Raw genomic sequence first — 17,433 nt, 5'->3', positions numbered from 1 at the left:
AGCGACTCGCATTTTCCAAAAAAAAAACTCTTCTTAATTATCTCCCCGGCCTAACTTTGTAGGACACTAACTGGCTTACAACCGAGCCAGGCTTCATGCACAGGATCACAAGGATCGCCGACCCCACGCTCGATCTGCAGTCGTCGCATCTTGATAGGAAAAGGGCTTGCCCGCACGAAATCGCCATGAACCGAGAATTGTAGCACATCGCCTCGTGGTAGCCTGGCACAGTGCACTGGCGGTACATTGTGCCGTTGCATTGGTCCATGCCTGTCTCGGTCGGTGGGCCATCCGTCGTGCCTGGCAGTATGAGCTCTCCGCAAATATTATTGAAAATCGTTCGAGCACTTGAAGAGTTCCTTGCGTAGGGAGATCGTCGGTTCGGATTGCAGCGAGACACGAGGCCGCAGGCGTCCCCCAGAGCGGATGAACCATACAGTGCGGACTGTGCAGGTCGCACTCGCCTAGAAACCCGTTGCAGCACCAAGACGCTCGATCGCCGACTTGGAACACTCGTAGCTTCTTCAAGTTTGTGAGGTCGGGGAGGCTGTCGATTGAGACGAGGCTGATGATCACCACACGCTCGACACTTTGCAAATTGTCGAACGACGGAGGGAGAATAGTAAAGCCAAAGCGAGCGACTTGAGACTCGAGAGGCCGTCAAAGGACGGCAGCGTCTGGAGAGGCGGGTGGATCCCCAGGTGGAGAAAAGCGAGCGAGTTCATTCGGTCGAGCATACCGTCTGGCAACGTTACGAGCGACGAAAAAGCTGTGCCCTCCGCGTGCCTAGCACCGACGAAAGCGTTAGAAGTTTTGATTAAATTCTCGTTCGAATCCAGACCATAGAGAAGCAAAAACTTACAGATATTGGAGCTGGGTAAACTCACTCGTCCATGTTGGCAACGCCGGGGTGTGCGTGTAGATTAAAGACCTGGAAGTCAACATAGGCCAAAAATTAAAACAAGTTAGTATTACGTGGTGAACTAGACGAGGAGGGGGGGGGGCTCACAAATGCGTCATCTTGGTACACCGCCTTAGTTCTTGAGGGAAATTCGGAAGATAACGATTGATCAGTTGAATGGTCTCTAGATCTCCCGTTGCCGCTAGTTGCGCCACTCTGTCGGTCATATCTCGCGGATGCATCCACTCCGCATAGGTCTTGGGCGCGATATCCGCATCGATGAACGTCAGGCACGGACACTGGGTCAGTGATCCGTCCTCTACCAGTGTCCACCTGTGAGCCTTCACAACGCATTCGGGATGAGGCCCACACGCCAGGTTCGATGTGCGGACACTTTCTTCGACGAAGACGATCAGTGCCGCCGTTAATATAACCACCGATGCAGTAGTAACTCGGTGTTTCTTCGGGTACAGACTCGACCGAAGGTTTTCCGAGCGTTGGATTCGCCTAGCCAGACAGTACAGGCGGAAGCAGAAGATGAAATTCACCCCAACGCGAGTGAAAAAATCCATCGCGCTTTCAACTCGCAGGAGCCTCAGACTTTTGTGGATGATGACGGATTGAACCGGTTCGCGACCACACTGGCGGACGTCTCAAACCACCCGGGAGGGAACACTTCGACGTTGATAGCCAATTTGTCGTGGTCAAACTGGAATGTGGAGAAGCAGTGGATGAGAACAGTATAAAAAGATAAATTGTGCAGCCACTTACAACAGATCAAGAAGTATTTCACCCAGTCCCGTCCTCTCGGAAGGGGAATACACCATACAAATGCACGCCAGAGCATTCGCGACGATGATTGTCGTGAAGACACCGACCAGCAGCAACGGCGGCCCCGCCTCGAGAATCTGGGAAAACAGTTTTGCCTCGACAACCAAGTCGCAGATCTTCATGCCCATGTTCTACATTCATAGTACAAGAGAACTTTAGCTTTACCTTCCTCGTAACTGACCATCAACCGCACGTACCACGAGTTTCCGCTTCGGACTCTCGACTTGCGAGAGAGACACCGCCAGTTTGGCGACAGAAGACGAGATCCTGCTGCGTCGTGGGTCAGCCGCAGCGTCTGCCATAGCTTTCTCCAGACCGAGGCCAGTGTTAGGACCACCGAATCGATCTCCTTGTGGTCGCTGTGCCGTAACAGAACTTGGACGGCTGTAGTCACATAGCCCAGCGCCACAAGGGAAACCCCGAGCACTGTAGGCCACAGCAGATATGTCAGGGTGTCGACGAGAAGCCAGAACGTAAAGCCTTCGTCGAAGTTGCTCTGTGCATGATGCCGTTGACAGTGTTGTTGGGAGCCACAGCGAGCAGGATGAGCCAGACTGTCCACAGCAAGCAAATGCACGCCAAGACTGCAATGCCACATCGGAGTTTCACGTGTTTCCCTCGCGATACTGGCCGTGGTTTCGGAGCGCTAGGTTGGCCCAAGCTTTCGCAGGGGTGTACGCGTAGTGTACTCCCTAACGCTAACATGTTAGTTGCTATACATGTTAGCTAACTGTTAGCTAGTGTCTAGGTTTTTGAGCTAACATGTTACTAAGTAGTAGCGTTAGAGCACAAAGATAGGTAGGTCAACGTGAGTAAATGTTGGTGGAGGAGAAAAGCTCTTTATATAAACGCTTGTGAGCTACGGCCACGACACGCGCGCAACGGAAGGTGGGAGCGCAGTCAAACGCCTCTTACGACGCCACTTCCACCCACCCCATCGTCGTCACCTCAACCCACCCCACCGTCGTCAACCCCCCCTCACCCCACCCCACCGCCGACTTCCCCTCGACCCACCCCACCGTCAACTCCCTCTCAGTTGAATACCGATTTCGACAATGATGTATCGCCCGACTCACCATCGATGGCTGGCCCGTTGCAAGTTCCTATTGGCCTAGTTAGTGACTATGTAGACCTATCAGATGCAACATCAAGCGAAGACGACTCTGACCCCGAAATCCCGGCTGAAGGACCGGGGATTTATCATGCAGAACGGATTTACGCCCGCCGAACCGTGAATTACCACCCAATCTACCTAGTAAAAGGGGTAGGTTGGGAGGAGCTCACATGGGAGCCGCCTCACCACTTGCCAGCGCAGCTGATAGCGGAATTTGAAAGGGAGGAAGCAAATGGTGTTTGGCCTAATTATATCAGGATCCCTAGAGGAGGACCCGCAGAAACTAGACTGTTGATTAGACTTCGTAGCAGAATCGCTTAATAAATATATTTTCAAACTATACAGTGCAGCTATACAGTACTAACATGTATAGTTTACAGCTAACTGTTAGGTAGTGTCTAGTAAAATTAGCTAACATGTTAGGGGAGTACACTATGTACGCGCTTCTGGGACGCGTTCAAGTTGACTCGCTCGGGTGGCTTTACCAGAACTGGACCAGGTGACTTGGTGGCTGCGCTGTCACTCGAGAAGCACTGGATGTCACCTCCCTCGTCATTGTCGAGGAAAGCTGCACGGGGCGACCTCATGATAGAGAAGCTAGTGGATCAGGTATTGTCGTGGGGAATGGTGAGTGCGAATGACGCAGGCAGTCCCCGACTTGACTATATCGAGTATTGCTGGGCAGCATCCCAACGCCTCGGACAAGACAAGAATAAAACATTGTTCACTGAAGATAGGACCAATCCAAACGGTTCGAAGTTATTTCACGACCTTCAAACCAATTCAAGCGGTTATTTTGTCTTGCTGTATTTTTTTCAAGACGCACCTACAATAGTATGAGTTAAAATGACAGGTAGAAATGCGATCAGCGAGGTTATATAACGTTCCTCAAACTATCTAAACAATCCTCGACTCGTTTATAGTGCTAGAAGCGCCTTTTACAGCGGTCCACCGGCAAATAAAGTGGGGGTGTTTATTACTAGTATACACTCTACCCATTGAGTACAATGCAACCTAGCAATTGTGTTGAATACACTGATCGGCTGAGCATAATGAGCTGGCTAGACGCAACGAACAATTTACATTGCGCGATTTGCTGGGAGTCATGGGATCGGACGGATTCCAACGGATTCGCCGCGTTTCTATCGGGTCAAACCAACGTCTCAAGTTGAGACCCTCAACCTTGTCCGTTGGACCTTTTGCTGCGGTCTAAATTGGTGTGTTCTGTGCGTGGCATTCGGCTTGAGGACGGTGCTAAGATAAGAAAGATCAGACAAAAGTCAAGACTTATATCTTGAAGAACGCCCGAGAAGTAACGCAAACAACAATTTTATTCTTCTGGACCCCGATCGCAACTCTATAGCTGATCTACCGGTTAAAAGTTGTAGCGAGACTTGATGTGCTCCCAGATGCTGCGCACCAGCCAGCCGTCGCCGTCCGTGATCTTCTCGCTCTCGTCCATGACGCAGGCGGGGTAGCTGGCGGGCTTGTTCTCGGCCACGTACATCTCCGGCAAGCCGTAGCCGTGGCCCATTTCGTGCAGAATCACGTCCATCTCGGGTTCGTCGATCTTGTTGAGCATGTCGATGACCCAGACGCGCTGGCCCCAGTCACCACCCGTGCCGACAGCGTCCGCATCGAGGGTCGGTGAGCCGTCGTCAGTGCCAGGCCTCTCGGACGGCCACAGCGACATGTCGAAGGACTTGCCCTGGCAGCCGCTCGTGTCGGCGTTGGCGACCTGCCCCTGGTGCTTGTAGCACTCATCGGGGCACTTGGGGCTGCCCTCGCCGTCCAGGAGACCCTCGTAGATCGTGCCGAGCGAGTCATCGTCCCAGTCCAGGATAGACTTGTCGTGCACGGCGAAGCCCACGACCGAGACGGTGATCTTGTCGTACGGCCAGCAGTCGTAGCCGGCCACCCAGCGGTTCCAGACGTTGATCTGCCGCTCGAGCATGGTGCGGAACTTGGCGGCCGTGGCCTTGGTGAGCTTCCGGTTCTTGGGGTCCCAGCGCACGCAGTAGTCGAGGTGGCCCTTGCCGGCGATGATCTGATCGAAGATGAAGTTCTTGAAGTCGGGCACGTACTTGGACATGGTGTTCTCCCAGACCCAGTCCACGTCCTTGCGGGTCACGCCCGAGGTCGGGTCACCGGTGATGCACTTGTTGTTGCCCGACGTGATCTTGCCGAAGGTGGCGTGGTTGTCGGCCCCCGCAGTGGCGTTCTTGGCCCCCGCCGCCTCGGTGCTGGTGGCAGCGAACGCGACGAGAGCCGTCACCAGAAGGTGCTTGAGCGAGAAGGGGGAGGACTGGGAGCTTGACACCATGGCGGAGGATTGGAGAATGAGGACTGAGACTGGACCTTGAATCGAGTCAAATGAACGACGACAAAGTTGACCAGGTGCACTGTAAGCTGTCGGTCGTGGTTCGTTTTTTGCTGTCCGTTTGTATGTAGGTAGACCTCTTCAGATGGTCCAGTCGCCTGTTTTGAGGACGACCACAAAACTTCGTAACCACTGTAGAATTCGACATCCATGTATACATGCATGTACAGTGTACGGCACGAGGCAGAAACCATGCGATTTCGTCGTCACTTGGGCCACGAGCGCAGACTGTTGCTGCACACGTTTTTAAAATAACCACCTGGTGGTGTCGAAGCTGTGGAGAACACACTATCATTGACAAATTTACTAGAACTTTAATTATTAATAAGACCAGAACTAGCGGGACTAAACGTAAATCATTGTCAGCTCGTCCCTGCGTTCTGTCGGTTCATGCTGTCATCATTGGAGCACCTGCTTAGAACAAGGAGGACAGCAATAAAAGGTATTTGTCTATAATACTTGTATTTACGAATAAACAACGCAGCAATGGGTTGCGCCAGTATAAAAGTATAACACGGTTTATTTACGGCAGATGTTGACTTCGAATTCCGTTTGTTACCTTGCAGTACGACTTCAACAAAAAATTGTGCTCGTTAGTTTTTCCTCTTTTCGTTGACCTCTGATTCTACAGCTGGGGCCGCACTTGTGGACGAGAGCAGATTGCAGATCTCGCCCAAGCTCGAAATACTAATCACGGCAGTGCCGTGACGGCACATACATGTAGTTTCGTTGAATGAAGCTCGATCTAGAGAACCATCTGCGCGAGCGTCAGCACCAACCTTGACCAGCAAATCTAGGCTTACACGGCTGACGTACGGCTGTATCGCAGGTCAGAGGACGGTAGAATCGCACAGACAGAACAAGGAAATCCACAGATCTGAAGGGAAACCGCACAGAAATACCGATATACTTTCCACCGCCCACTATTGAAGGTGTGCTGGGGGTTGCACCCCCAGACCCCCGCATAAAGAAAACTAACTCCGAGTGTGCAGCAACGGGTCCGTTCGCTGGAACGCTCGTCGCTGGGCCCGCCTCCGCAAATACCGCGCGGCCCTGCTTCGCGGGCACCCCGCGCGGGTTTGCTGCGGCTACGCTCCTCGCACCCCTGACTACCGCCTTCTATTAAGATCAGTACTTGTCACATATTTTCACAATCTGTGGATTTCACTTTTTCGTCTGTGCGAATACCCTTCCTTCCGCAGGTCATACAGGCTTGCGCTGCGGTCGCTTGTTCGGCAGCCGACAGAAAGCAACAATCGTATCGACGGCGGTCGCAACACTACCATACGGACAAGTACAATTGATGCGAGCGAATTCAGGACGATAACACCACGCTCCGTTGGCCGATGCCTATAGCGTACTGCAAGGTATCAGGCGTGCAGCCCTTTGTGTCATTCTACATTGTGTATTCTGCGCGTAGAACGACAAGGTGACCATCACGAACGCTCCTCGTGCAGCGTTCTATGATGTTGAGCTGGCTCCGTTGCCCTATGACTACGTCGGAGAGACGCCACCTTCCAAATACTCATCGAGGCGCCTTCGTCAAGTTCACGCGTCGTTCCAGCCGTGTCGAGTTCATGAACGAACTGCACAATTTCCAAAGCCAACCATTCAGTGTTAGTGCTGGCACCGATGCTATTTAGTGCAGCGTGTTCAAGTATCCGGGTACGCTGGTGGGATGAAGGTTGTTTAAGCCAGTGGATGAAAAGCTTGTCTACGTTTTGGTGATATTTCGCGAAGAAGTGATTCTAATAGGGTTCTTGTAGTACCTCTTTGAGCAAGGGCATTGACTCGGCGAAGACTACCAACCCTCTTCGATAGACTGTACCTCGAAGAACTGCTGCTAGTTCATTGTCTTTATTCACAAAGGGTTGCAGTTCGTGCCTCCACTCCACCCCCGCATCACCCCCGAAGCACGGGCCGTGAGTCCTCTTTCACATCGATTTGTCATCGCCACCGGCAAATCCCAGTGCTTCGCAGCGTATGCACTAACGTACCTGCACTTTCGCTTGCTGTACGGGGCCTCCGAGCGAAAAAGCCCGAGGTACGTCGAAATGAGAGCCCCATTATTATTTGATGCAAGACGATCGCCACCACCTTGACTCAGTCATGTCAGTGATATCGATTCTTCGAGTGTTGTGATTGGCTGAAAACATTTTGAGTACAGTGTCTCAAACACATTTCTCTGAGGACAAGGCCGTGCTCTGCCCGGAACAGCTCTGGATTTTACGTCGCTCTTGGGCATATAAGTTAGTGTACTGCGCCATCTTGTTTCTACGTGCCAATGGCAGAAAGGAGTAGAGATATGGTATTGGCTGAGGGTAACCACTATTAGTTGAATTAACGGATTTATACGAATAGTGACCGTTCTTGAATTCACTAGAGGTTTGGGCTGGTAGTGCATTTTTGAAGTACTTCAGTTCTGACATTTTTAAGTGCAATTTGAAATAATAGGACGAAGGAACAACATAGTCTCTCCCTTTAGCCACAAGCGAAACGACCAAGTATTCACAGAACTAGAGGTGTTGATTATCGGACGTACTGCTGCGGTACTAGGGCTTCAGGGATCGGAAAACTAGGGCTACGCACAGGCTGGGATAGCAAATTTACGGGGGCAGCCAGAACTTTCACCACAGCAGTAGTATTACGACGACTATCAAGGCGTGCGAGCGCAACCTCAAAGCTTAACTACTCGTCGCCTCTCTTGCCTAGTAAACCGAGAAAATAAACACACTATACATTCAACATGAACCGAAGCTCAGTCTGGCAGCTTGAAGCTGTGCAGTATGTACCATGAATAGCAGTAACGCTAGTGTGAGTTCATGCAATGAAATGAAATTTGCGGTTATGGCGGCTGACTACGCCCGTCGCCGCGCACTGCTGCAGCGCCGCATACGGGGACTCCCGCGGTAGCAGCCCAATAGTGTGAGTTCACGTAGATCCGCCACGGCAGATCGAGCAGCGCAAGCCATCTAGCAAATTGACGCATGATATTTCACAGTACAAAAATAAGAGCAAGCGCCAAAATTCAAGAACGTCTTTATGCAACGCTCTTCTGCGGCAAGCATAGCGCTACTACTAGTAGTAAATAAAGTTTTCTACTGTGCAGGTTTTGGAATACAGTAAAAAAAGACCGAACTGCGAACACCGCGGGCCAAAGCCCGCAAACCAGTAGTCTGCTCAATGTCAAAGTTTGATATATTTGAGGGCTATACTACAGACATAGAGTAAGTGTCTCCCCCGGTCACACATTCGGTCTTGTAGCTACTGCATTTGTACTTCGTAGTTAAAACTCGTGTTGTCCTCACTGGTTTGCGGGCTTTGGCCCGCGGTATTCGCAGTTCGGTAGACTTTTTTTTACTGTATTCCAAAACCTGCATGGTAGAAAATTTTATTTACTACTAGTAGTTCTATGTAGTAGCGCTACGCGTGCCGTAGAAGAGCGTAGCATGAAGAAGTTCTTGAATTTTAGCACATGCTCCTATTTTTGTACTGGGAAGTGCCATGCATCCATTTGCTGGGTCGCTTATGCTGCTCGATCTGCCGTGGTGGATCTGCATGAACGCACACTACTGCTATTCTTGCTGCATACTGCATAGCTTCAAGCTACGAAGCTGAACTTCGGTTCATGTTGAATGTATAATGTGTTTATTTTGCTGGGGCTATTCGGGCTGTATGTCCAAATGTGACGCCTGGAACTTGATTTTGTAGAATCGCTATACTGATTTTCATGCCGTTTAGCTCTCCTCGCTTCGAAGTCGACACGCAACAAACAGTCTGCACTCACTACCATTAATCAATTGCGATAATTTTGGTTTACTCAAAGACGATTTATCGTTGCTGCTGCTCTGGCTTCCGACATGTATAGTGGTTTTCATCTATTTTGCCGCCCGATTTGACGTGTTATCTCGGAGTCCGATTTATATAAAATGGAGCTCCTATTGCCGCTTGCAAATACTTTGCCCTCTAAAATAGAGCACGCCTGTCTCTTAATATGAGTGGACACGAGATAGGCGAGGGCTGATTTAGCTTTATGCTTTGGTGGGGGCCGCTTTTGGTTTGGCCCGTCTAGAATGGCATTTCTGCGTTTCCAAGTCGTAGAAAAGCGTTTTGGTCGAGAAAACAGAGCCCCAAGCTCGGATCTTAGACCGTACTGGTGAGATATATAAATCAGACCTAGGTCTTAATTAAGGGCTGTCTGGATTAAAATCGAGATTATTAACGAGATAATAAGCATGCGTTGGCCAAAATATCTGCAAACGGCAATTCATGATCGGTTAGTCCAATTTAGCTATATCTGACCTGAGTTAGTAGCATAAGGCTCAGAGGGGAGGCTTTCCAAGTTGGCCATACCTCCCCAGCTCTCGTGACGCATTAGAACTGCAAGACATTGGGGACCATAGTACACTGTATATAGCCACTTCATAGCACTACGGCCAGCTAAATCACCTGTGTGATCATCTACGGCCGCTACAACTTCGTGCCACGCCGATCTGAAAGGGCCCCAGACATGTTTCGCAGTGGTCCCTTTTGCCTCGCAGCCCCCAGACGCAAATCGGGCCAGATACAGTTTGCTTCCCTCAGCCCCTCCTGCTAAATCGGAGGCCTCCAGCAAATGGGGCCCGATATATCGGATCTTGGACCACCCGATTTGCCGAAACGGATGAAAGACACAATACATGTAGATATCGTAGGCATTACAGCCACATGAAACCATTGGCGGGAACCCGGGTTCCCGCAAATGATACCGACCTAATCGCGAATTATTTATTTTGTGACGGGGTCACACAGCACAATGCGCAGAGGAAGTGCGTGCGGATATTACTATCCAGGTGAACAGCAGTTCACCAGTTCCCGGCCTCAAAGGGAACGGTTTGCTACAAAGGAGTAGGTTATAATACTGTATTTTGGTAGAGGTTACCTTGGTCGTAATACAAACTACAAGTTAACTATACAAAAGCCCACACAAACTCAAATGGTTGGCTTGCGGAGCTACTGGTACCATGTACCATGTACTCGGGAGAGTGACACCCGTCACTCTTCATGTAATGGGTACACTTGATTGTACCCCGTTCCATCCTTCCTCACTTATCTGAGAATCACATCTGATTCTCCAATCAGCTTCGAGAGAATCCGAACACCCAAAGGTCGGATTCTCGGGCGCTGCCGCCGCAAGGCTGGCGCGCCTCATCGTCACGCCCACAGTGACTTGTGCCCGCAGCGGGCACCCCGCGCGGAACCCCCCTGTCCTCGGCGATGTTGGCCGCGAAGCCGACGCCTTTAGTGGCCGTATTCACAGCGCTAGCAGGCGCAGAGTGCCTCGGCACGGGATGCATGTGCCTCCAAACTTGCGGTGTCCCTCGTAGACAACCAGCAGTTGGCGTCGCATGGCCCTCGGGCCCTGCTGGCACGTTCGTGCTGCAGTGCCTCCCGCGAGGGACAGCACCTTTCCGGTCAGCGCGTAGCGTAACCATGGAGAGAGCTGTGCTGCTCATTTCCGGCCATGACAGCGGCCGACAGGGTCCCGCTCGTCACAGCACGGTGTGCCGGTCGGCCGAATACGTCGGCTCGACCCATGGGCTATGGTCAAGCGCTGACCACAGCAACGAAGCGTCATGCTTCAACGTCGTGTTTGCTTGAGCGACCATGGCTGCTTCCAGCAACCCGCTCATCATACAGAGCAACGCGGCGGACTTGTCTAAAGCCCTGCAGCGCGTCACGGCCATCACGTCGCCGACGCTAAGGTGCCTTCCTTCGACACCAGGGTACCGCAAGGTTACTTCATCGTGGTGTCCATACAGGACCTCAAGGTGTACGAGGGCACCACCTCATACGTCGTGTATGGCACTTACCACGACTACCATAAGTGCCTCGTGCACCACAAGTGCCACGTGCACAAGTAGTGTCGCGTGCACTAGGGGTACCTCGCGTACACCAAGTGCCACGCGCACAGTGAGCGTCACGCACCGCGACTATCTGACAGGTAGTATGTGCCACGTGCACGCGTATGGCTTCGCGCCTTACAGGTGCGGCATGTGCCGCGCCAACTGTGAATGTCTGCAAAGGCAACACGTTCGGGTTCTCCCCTCGTGGGCAATACCCATGCTCGGGACTGATAGCTACCTGGCCAGCAGACGTGCCGCGCCCAGCGTAGCAACAGCCTGGAGCTTTGGCGTGGTGCTGATGGCTACCTGGCCGGTAGACGTACCGCGCCCAGTGTTGCAACAGCTTCACGCTGCGGCATGGTGTTGCGTATGTACACATGCCATCGTCCGCGGACCAAGCCGCAGACTGGCTGCCATGTCTTTGCCTGACAGAGGCAGCCTTCCAGCAGCGAATGCGCGCGCCATCTTCGGCCCAGCAGCGACAGTAGCCGCTGCCAAGGTTGCTGGCCATCGGTCACCATGACCATGGGACCTGAGCAGCGATGCATCAGGTCCAGCACCTTCGTGCAATACTTCGTGAGTGGCTACACTACACTGGCTTCTACGACGAAGCAAGTCTCATGCCAGAGACCTCAAGAGGAAGGGCACTTCCGATCCCCTCCCCCACTTACGATTGGAGCCCCGGCGGGTCAGACGCCAGCCGGCCGCCTAACCTCGCGCCGCCCTGCAGCACCGAGTCACCGTGCCAGCAGACTCCGGTGGCACGGGCAGCTACCGTTCTTTGGCTCTGGGTCAACATCGTCGACCAGGGCTTGGCATCTACCAGCCTGGATGCAGTTTGAGTCTGCGTGACTTGACGTGTTACTCTGTTACCCACGTCTTCGGGCAATGACACCCATGACAGCGTACGGCTTGTCCTGCATTCAGCGTAGCTGTATAGCATGCACGCATACTCAGACTCAGCCATCTCGGCACCGAGTCATGGACACTTGTTGTCCCAACGCCGCACAGTGCTATCCGCGACAGACCGTACCAACGATCTCTGCCGCGCAGCGGCCTTTACCTTCAGACCGAGCATGCTCCTGCATGTGGTCATTGAGGTGTCGCCCTCCGGCAGACACGTTCCAGTCGTGATCGACGATGCTCGACGAGTCGGCGGCGACGCAACATGCATCACCGCAGGTACGTCGTGTACCCAAGCCACGTCTTCTGTGCGCATGGCCACAGCTGTGCTGGTCGACACCCAGTCGAACGTCATCCATGATGACCGGGTGCCAAGCCCTTGGAGGAAGGAAGTGCTTCCGCGCACTCCTCCCCCGCTTAAATCAAAGCCGCGCGGCGCCTTCAAGAGGACCGTGCGGCTCTGACATCGTGACGGTGTCACGAGCCTCTTAAACTCCGTGTGGTCATCCACCACACGCGAGGAGACCCAAGTGACCTGATCACTAGTCTTGGTCATACTGACCGTGCGTGGAACTAAGTTACCCACGCTGAAGTCGCTTCGAGCGACTCCTTCCGGCTCATGCGGAGCCTTACGGCATCGTGTGTAACTGGGTTACCCACACAGGAAGCGCATCATGCGGCTTCACAATCCGTTACCGTCTGAGTGACGCGTGTGGAACTATGTTACCCACACAGGAAGTACATCGTGCACCTTCCTCATCAGTTTAGGTCTGAGTTACCTGGTGTGGTACTTGGTTACCCACACAGGAAGCGCGTGCAGCGCGTTCCTCTTCAGTTAAGGTCTGGGCGACCGTCCGTGGTACTTGGTTACCCACGCCGGAGGTGCTTTGAGCGGCCTCCTCGGCATTACATGCTCTGTGCGGAACTAAGTTACCCGCTAGTCAGTGGTCCTTGGTTACCCACCAGGTGGTGTCATCGAACACCACCCTTGTCAATGCTCATGCCGAGCAATAACTCTCAGCACTGGAGTTGCTTGTTGAAGCAGCTCCACATGCCAGGCATAACAGCCCTCGGTTGCAGATACACTGCACCTTCTTCATGGAGATCAGCATGTCAATGATGCCTCCCTTCTTCTTCTTCGTCTTGTCGGACGCATCCAGCGCCCTGGCGGTCCCATCGGACGCCCTTGTGTCTGTCCAGAGGTGGGAACATGACTCACCAATGCTCTGTCAGACACAGAGGGCCGACTTAGCCTCAAGGCGTTGTCGCGCTACTCGACCGAGAGCCTGTGCAGCTTGCACGGCGCACTCAGGGCCAAGTCATCCTTGCTCAAGCCGAGGGAATATACGGTTCCATGCCCAGGGCCAGCTTCGGCACGATGTCCGGGACGATGTACGGTTCCATGTCCGGGACCATGTGCGGTTCCATTGCTGTCAGCGCCCTCGAGCGCGGCAGCCAGGGTCACAGCGGACCACAAGGTTCTTCTTCGGCCCAGCCTCAGTCAATGAGACCTGACCTTGTGCTTAGACTCTCTCGCAGAGTCTTGGCACTTGTGTCGTTATTCCAACCGACACATCTGGCGACGTGCGAACATCCACGCGACGTCCCAGACTCAATCATGTCTAGGGATACCATTACCCCCGCACACTCACGTGTACTACGGACAACCCACCGTTGTCCTTCACCAATGCGAGCGTCAGTGCTCGCAAGGGACCCCGGGTCTCTGTGGTGTACGCCTTCCGTACACCCATCACAAAGACTCGGGCCAACCCCAGCAAGGCCCTCGTCCTTACTGGTGGTTGTGTCCCCCTTGAGTACCTGACGGTGCATGGCGTCGGCGCCCCCTTGACCCTCTGGTCTTCGGGTAGGTCTTCTTCCCAGACCCAGGCGATGGGCAGACACGTTGATAGTGTCCTAGTCCACCGCAGCCGTAGCAGCGGGCTGAGTGCTCAGCCGAACTTAGATCCATGGGTTCTGGTTCGCTGTCAGCGACCACAGACTGTACAACAGCCAGAGCACCAGCCTGCTTGTGGCTGTACTCTTCCTGGAGGGCGACTTGGATCGCCTCCTCCATTGTGACGGTGCGCACGCGGAACAACTGCGTGCGCGCAGAACCGACCTTCAGGCCGCCCACGAAGACTGTCATCTTGACGTCTTCTGACAGTGGGTTCCCCACCAGCGAGGTTGCCAACGTGCGCATCTCCTGTACGTACGCGTACACCTCGCGCTCCCCTTGTTTGCAGGCAAGGAAGCACGAGCGCTGGCGGAACTCGTTGTTCGCCGGGAGAAAAGTGGCTCGAAGCTGCTCACACAGCTGAGCCCAGGATGTGAAACATCCAGGCGACATCGCTTCGCGCGTATACGCCCAAGTCCTGGCACGTCCGCCAAGATTGGAGAGCACGAAGGTGACTCGAAGGTTCTCGGCCGAGATGAGACCTGCGCTCATTGCGATCTCGGTCTCCCGGATCCAGAAGTGAAGGTTCTCACCTTCCTTCCCTTCGAACGGACGCACAGCTAGCTGCAGAGGCTTAGGCTGCACCCGTTTGGGCTCACTCATCTGAGGCAGCAGGTTTCCCTGCACATGAGCGATGAACCCGCGTTCGTACTCGTCAAACGCGCTCACCCGCTCGACCTGCTCGGCTGGCGTCGCCACCGCCAAGCTCCGGAGGGCATCTCTTCCGAAGATGCCCGCCATCTTCCGCACCGACTCGAACTGCGAGTCAGTCAAGTGAGGAAACTCACTTCGGTCCATCGTGGCTCACACACCTGAGCCACCGAGGATTCAGGTAGACCAATCTACCCGCGTAGGCGTAGGATTGACTACAAGTGCTACCAAGTGTGACGGGGTCACACAGCACAATGCGCAGAGGAAGTGCGTGCGGATATTACTATCCAGGTGAACAGCAGTTCACCAGTTCCCGGCCTCAAAGGGAACGGTTTGCTACAAAGGAGTAGGTTATAATACTGTATTTTGGTAGAGGTTACCTTGGTCGTAATACAAACTACAAGTTAACTATACAAAAGCCCACACAAACTCAAATGGTTGGCTTGCGAAGCTACTGGTACCATGTACCATGTACTCGGGAGAGTGACACCCGTCACTCTTCATGTAATGGGTACACTTGATTGTACCCCGTTACATATTTAATTTTCGGCCACCATATTGGTACCGTTGGGGCAAGTTAAACCATCAAACTCGATGAAAGAGTTCCCACTAATCTGTCACCGGTACTGAGTAGACCTGAATAACGTACCTTACCATGTCAAAGTCCACCTTACGTGAGCAGGAGGTTAGCAATGTGGCCGAAAAGCCCTCTACCGCTGTACCAGGCAAGAGTCTGGATTGTCATGTGAGACACAGGACGGGAGCAAAGACGAATTCACCTTCCGTTTTTCTACCGAGCTTAAGCTACGTTCAACGTAGGTCATAGAACAACACTCCAATACATTTGATCATACATGGATACCGGTAGTTTTGGGGAAACCGGGGTCCCGATGGGTATTCGGGTTCCCGCCAATTGTTTCACATGACTAAACTAACTCAACCGATACGACGGCGACCCTTCTCGCTTGCTGCCCCGATACGGTCGATACTCACAGATTACATTGATTGACTAATCACCCCTCTTTATTATTGCTGCTGCCTGATTAGTTTACATTTGTATCGCCGAAAACATGCTCTGAGCTGTAATGAATCAGAATTTGCGCTGCTATGCTGTATTGTGCTTTGCACGAACTTTGGCATGCGATTAAGGGCTCTCAACCAACGAGCAAATCCTTACCGGTGATCATATCTCGCAGCCTAACTCTAAGTTAAAAATAAGTCAATCAACCACCAGTCCCAAGTACAGCGCAGATCAAGAATAGACCGGTAGCCGCTGCAAGAATGGAGCGGTTGTCGCTGCAAGAATAGATCGTGCGCCGCTGGTACCAGTTGCCTCCGCACTACCAGAACTGCATTGCACTCGACACCCGACTAGACGCTTCATCGCGCAGGTAGATTCGCTGTCTTGACGTTGTCTTCGTGTATATTTCAACCGGCTTGACTGCACAACTTACCAAGCTAACTATCTTCTATTGACAGACACTCTAATGGCATTGCCAATTCCTGATAAACTGCAGCCTGACCATCAAAGTTGGTCAGCCGTACTCTAACAGTCGCACGGCCTATGGAGCACCGATTGTGTTCGAGTTCCAGCATGGCGAAGGCTACGGTGTCCTGCGAGCTCAGATCGACAGCAAGATTGCTGCGTTTACTGACATCACATGGGAGTCGGATGCGCCCATACTGTTCAAGTCATTTGCAAATGCGTCACAAGCAGCATTCGTTGCATTTGCGAGTTCACAGCATGAATTTGCTGACAGAATTAATCGATTAGGGAAACAAGCCGCTCGCCGCAAGACTGGGTAATTAGTTGTTCATCATCCTGTCGTATATTTTTAATTTATTTCTGACGGAGCTTTGTTTTCTTATTAGGCAAGCAGACTTTCAGCTTGATGTTTTTATATATGTACAGCGGAAGAACACTACGTCAGGGATTCGTCGCGTCACCGAAGCTCGTGTTGAAGCCTCGGCTGCTGCAATTAGCGAGCTGCTAGAGCGCGAAGGAGACAACATGACATATGGACCGGCTTCTCAACGATACTGGGCGATATCGCATGCACGGCAGCCCGAAGGAACCTCTCTTGAGCCTCCAACCAGCGCTACGTTTGCCCAACTACAGCGTATCGACGCCCTACAATCCGAAATGAGTACGTCAGCAGCGATGGCCGAGCAGCATCAGAATGAGTCGCACCAGCACCAGTTCGTTCGTGTTGGGTGTCGCCTTAATGGAGGGGTTATTGATTTAGACTTAGACGTGGCTGACCTGCGCAGAGCTGTCGGATTACCGTCCTACGATCTTTTCCCTGCCTTTCGCCCTGACCTAGAGCATACGACACCAGCCGTCAATGCAAGCGACGTAGATCACACCGAGTCCATCCAACAGTGACAAGATTAACAGTTTGCTTTTTTGAATTTATTTTTTTCAACTAAAAACTTTTTGCGATTGAGTCCCAGTTGATCGTACCCGCAATGACCGTAAATCTTGCCGATTGTCTCGCTAGATGGCTCCATACATTTGCGCATTGCCACTTGCAAGGTCCGCTTTTCATCAAAACGGAAAGCAAGAGGAGCGTGCCGTGTCAACCACCTCTTCAACAGGCCGAACCCAACCGCAATAGGGTTCAATTGAGGTGAGTAAGGCGGTAAAAAAAACAAAAGTGCTCCCGTTAAATGAAACCAGCTCGTCCAGCTCCCTATACATGTGGATTTTTGCATTGTCGAGAATAACAATCGATCTAAACAATGTTAACACCTTGGCCCCGAACGTCGTAAGTTACGCCATGTCTGTCTTTTTATGTCGTAAGTTACGACATT

General features: G+C 52.5%; 3 protein-coding genes across 3 annotated transcripts; 1 reads left to right on the top strand and 2 right to left on the bottom strand.

Moving 5' to 3' along the window:
- Positions 1-37: 37 nt before the first annotated feature.
- PHYSODRAFT_358960 (hypothetical protein) lies at positions 38-2,034 on the bottom strand (the record flags this gene model as incomplete). The annotated part of the gene is made up of 7 exons (XM_009519944.1): positions 38-547; positions 582-786; positions 888-931; positions 1,010-1,408; positions 1,544-1,610; positions 1,673-1,863; positions 1,930-2,034. 7 exons carry the CDS (start codon positions 2,032-2,034, stop codon positions 38-40), a joined length of 1,521 nt encoding a protein of 506 aa, XP_009518239.1.
- Positions 2,035-4,221: 2,187 nt separating this feature from the next.
- PHYSODRAFT_324226 (neutral zinc metallopeptidase, Zn-binding site) lies at positions 4,222-5,169 on the bottom strand (the record flags this gene model as incomplete). Its single annotated transcript, XM_009519943.1, has 1 exon — positions 4,222-5,169. The coding sequence occupies one exon, from the start codon at positions 5,167-5,169 to the stop codon at positions 4,222-4,224; it is 948 nt and encodes a 315-aa protein (XP_009518238.1).
- Positions 5,170-16,137: 10,968 nt separating this feature from the next.
- Positions 16,138-17,005, top strand: PHYSODRAFT_479191 (hypothetical protein; the record flags this gene model as incomplete). Its single annotated transcript, XM_009519942.1, has 2 exons — positions 16,138-16,421; positions 16,492-17,005. Coding segments are annotated over 2 exons (798 nt in total), but the record flags the coding sequence as incomplete, so codon positions are not given.
- Positions 17,006-17,433: the final 428 nt, after the last annotated feature.

This window comes from Phytophthora sojae (genome assembly GCF_000149755.1).
Source record: "Phytophthora sojae unplaced genomic scaffold PHYSOscaffold_2, whole genome shotgun sequence".
NCBI lineage: Eukaryota > Oomycota > Peronosporomycetes > Peronosporales > Peronosporaceae > Phytophthora > Phytophthora sojae.
The sequence above is the reverse complement of the archived record's forward strand: the minus strand, read 5'-3'. Positions and strand labels throughout refer to the sequence as shown.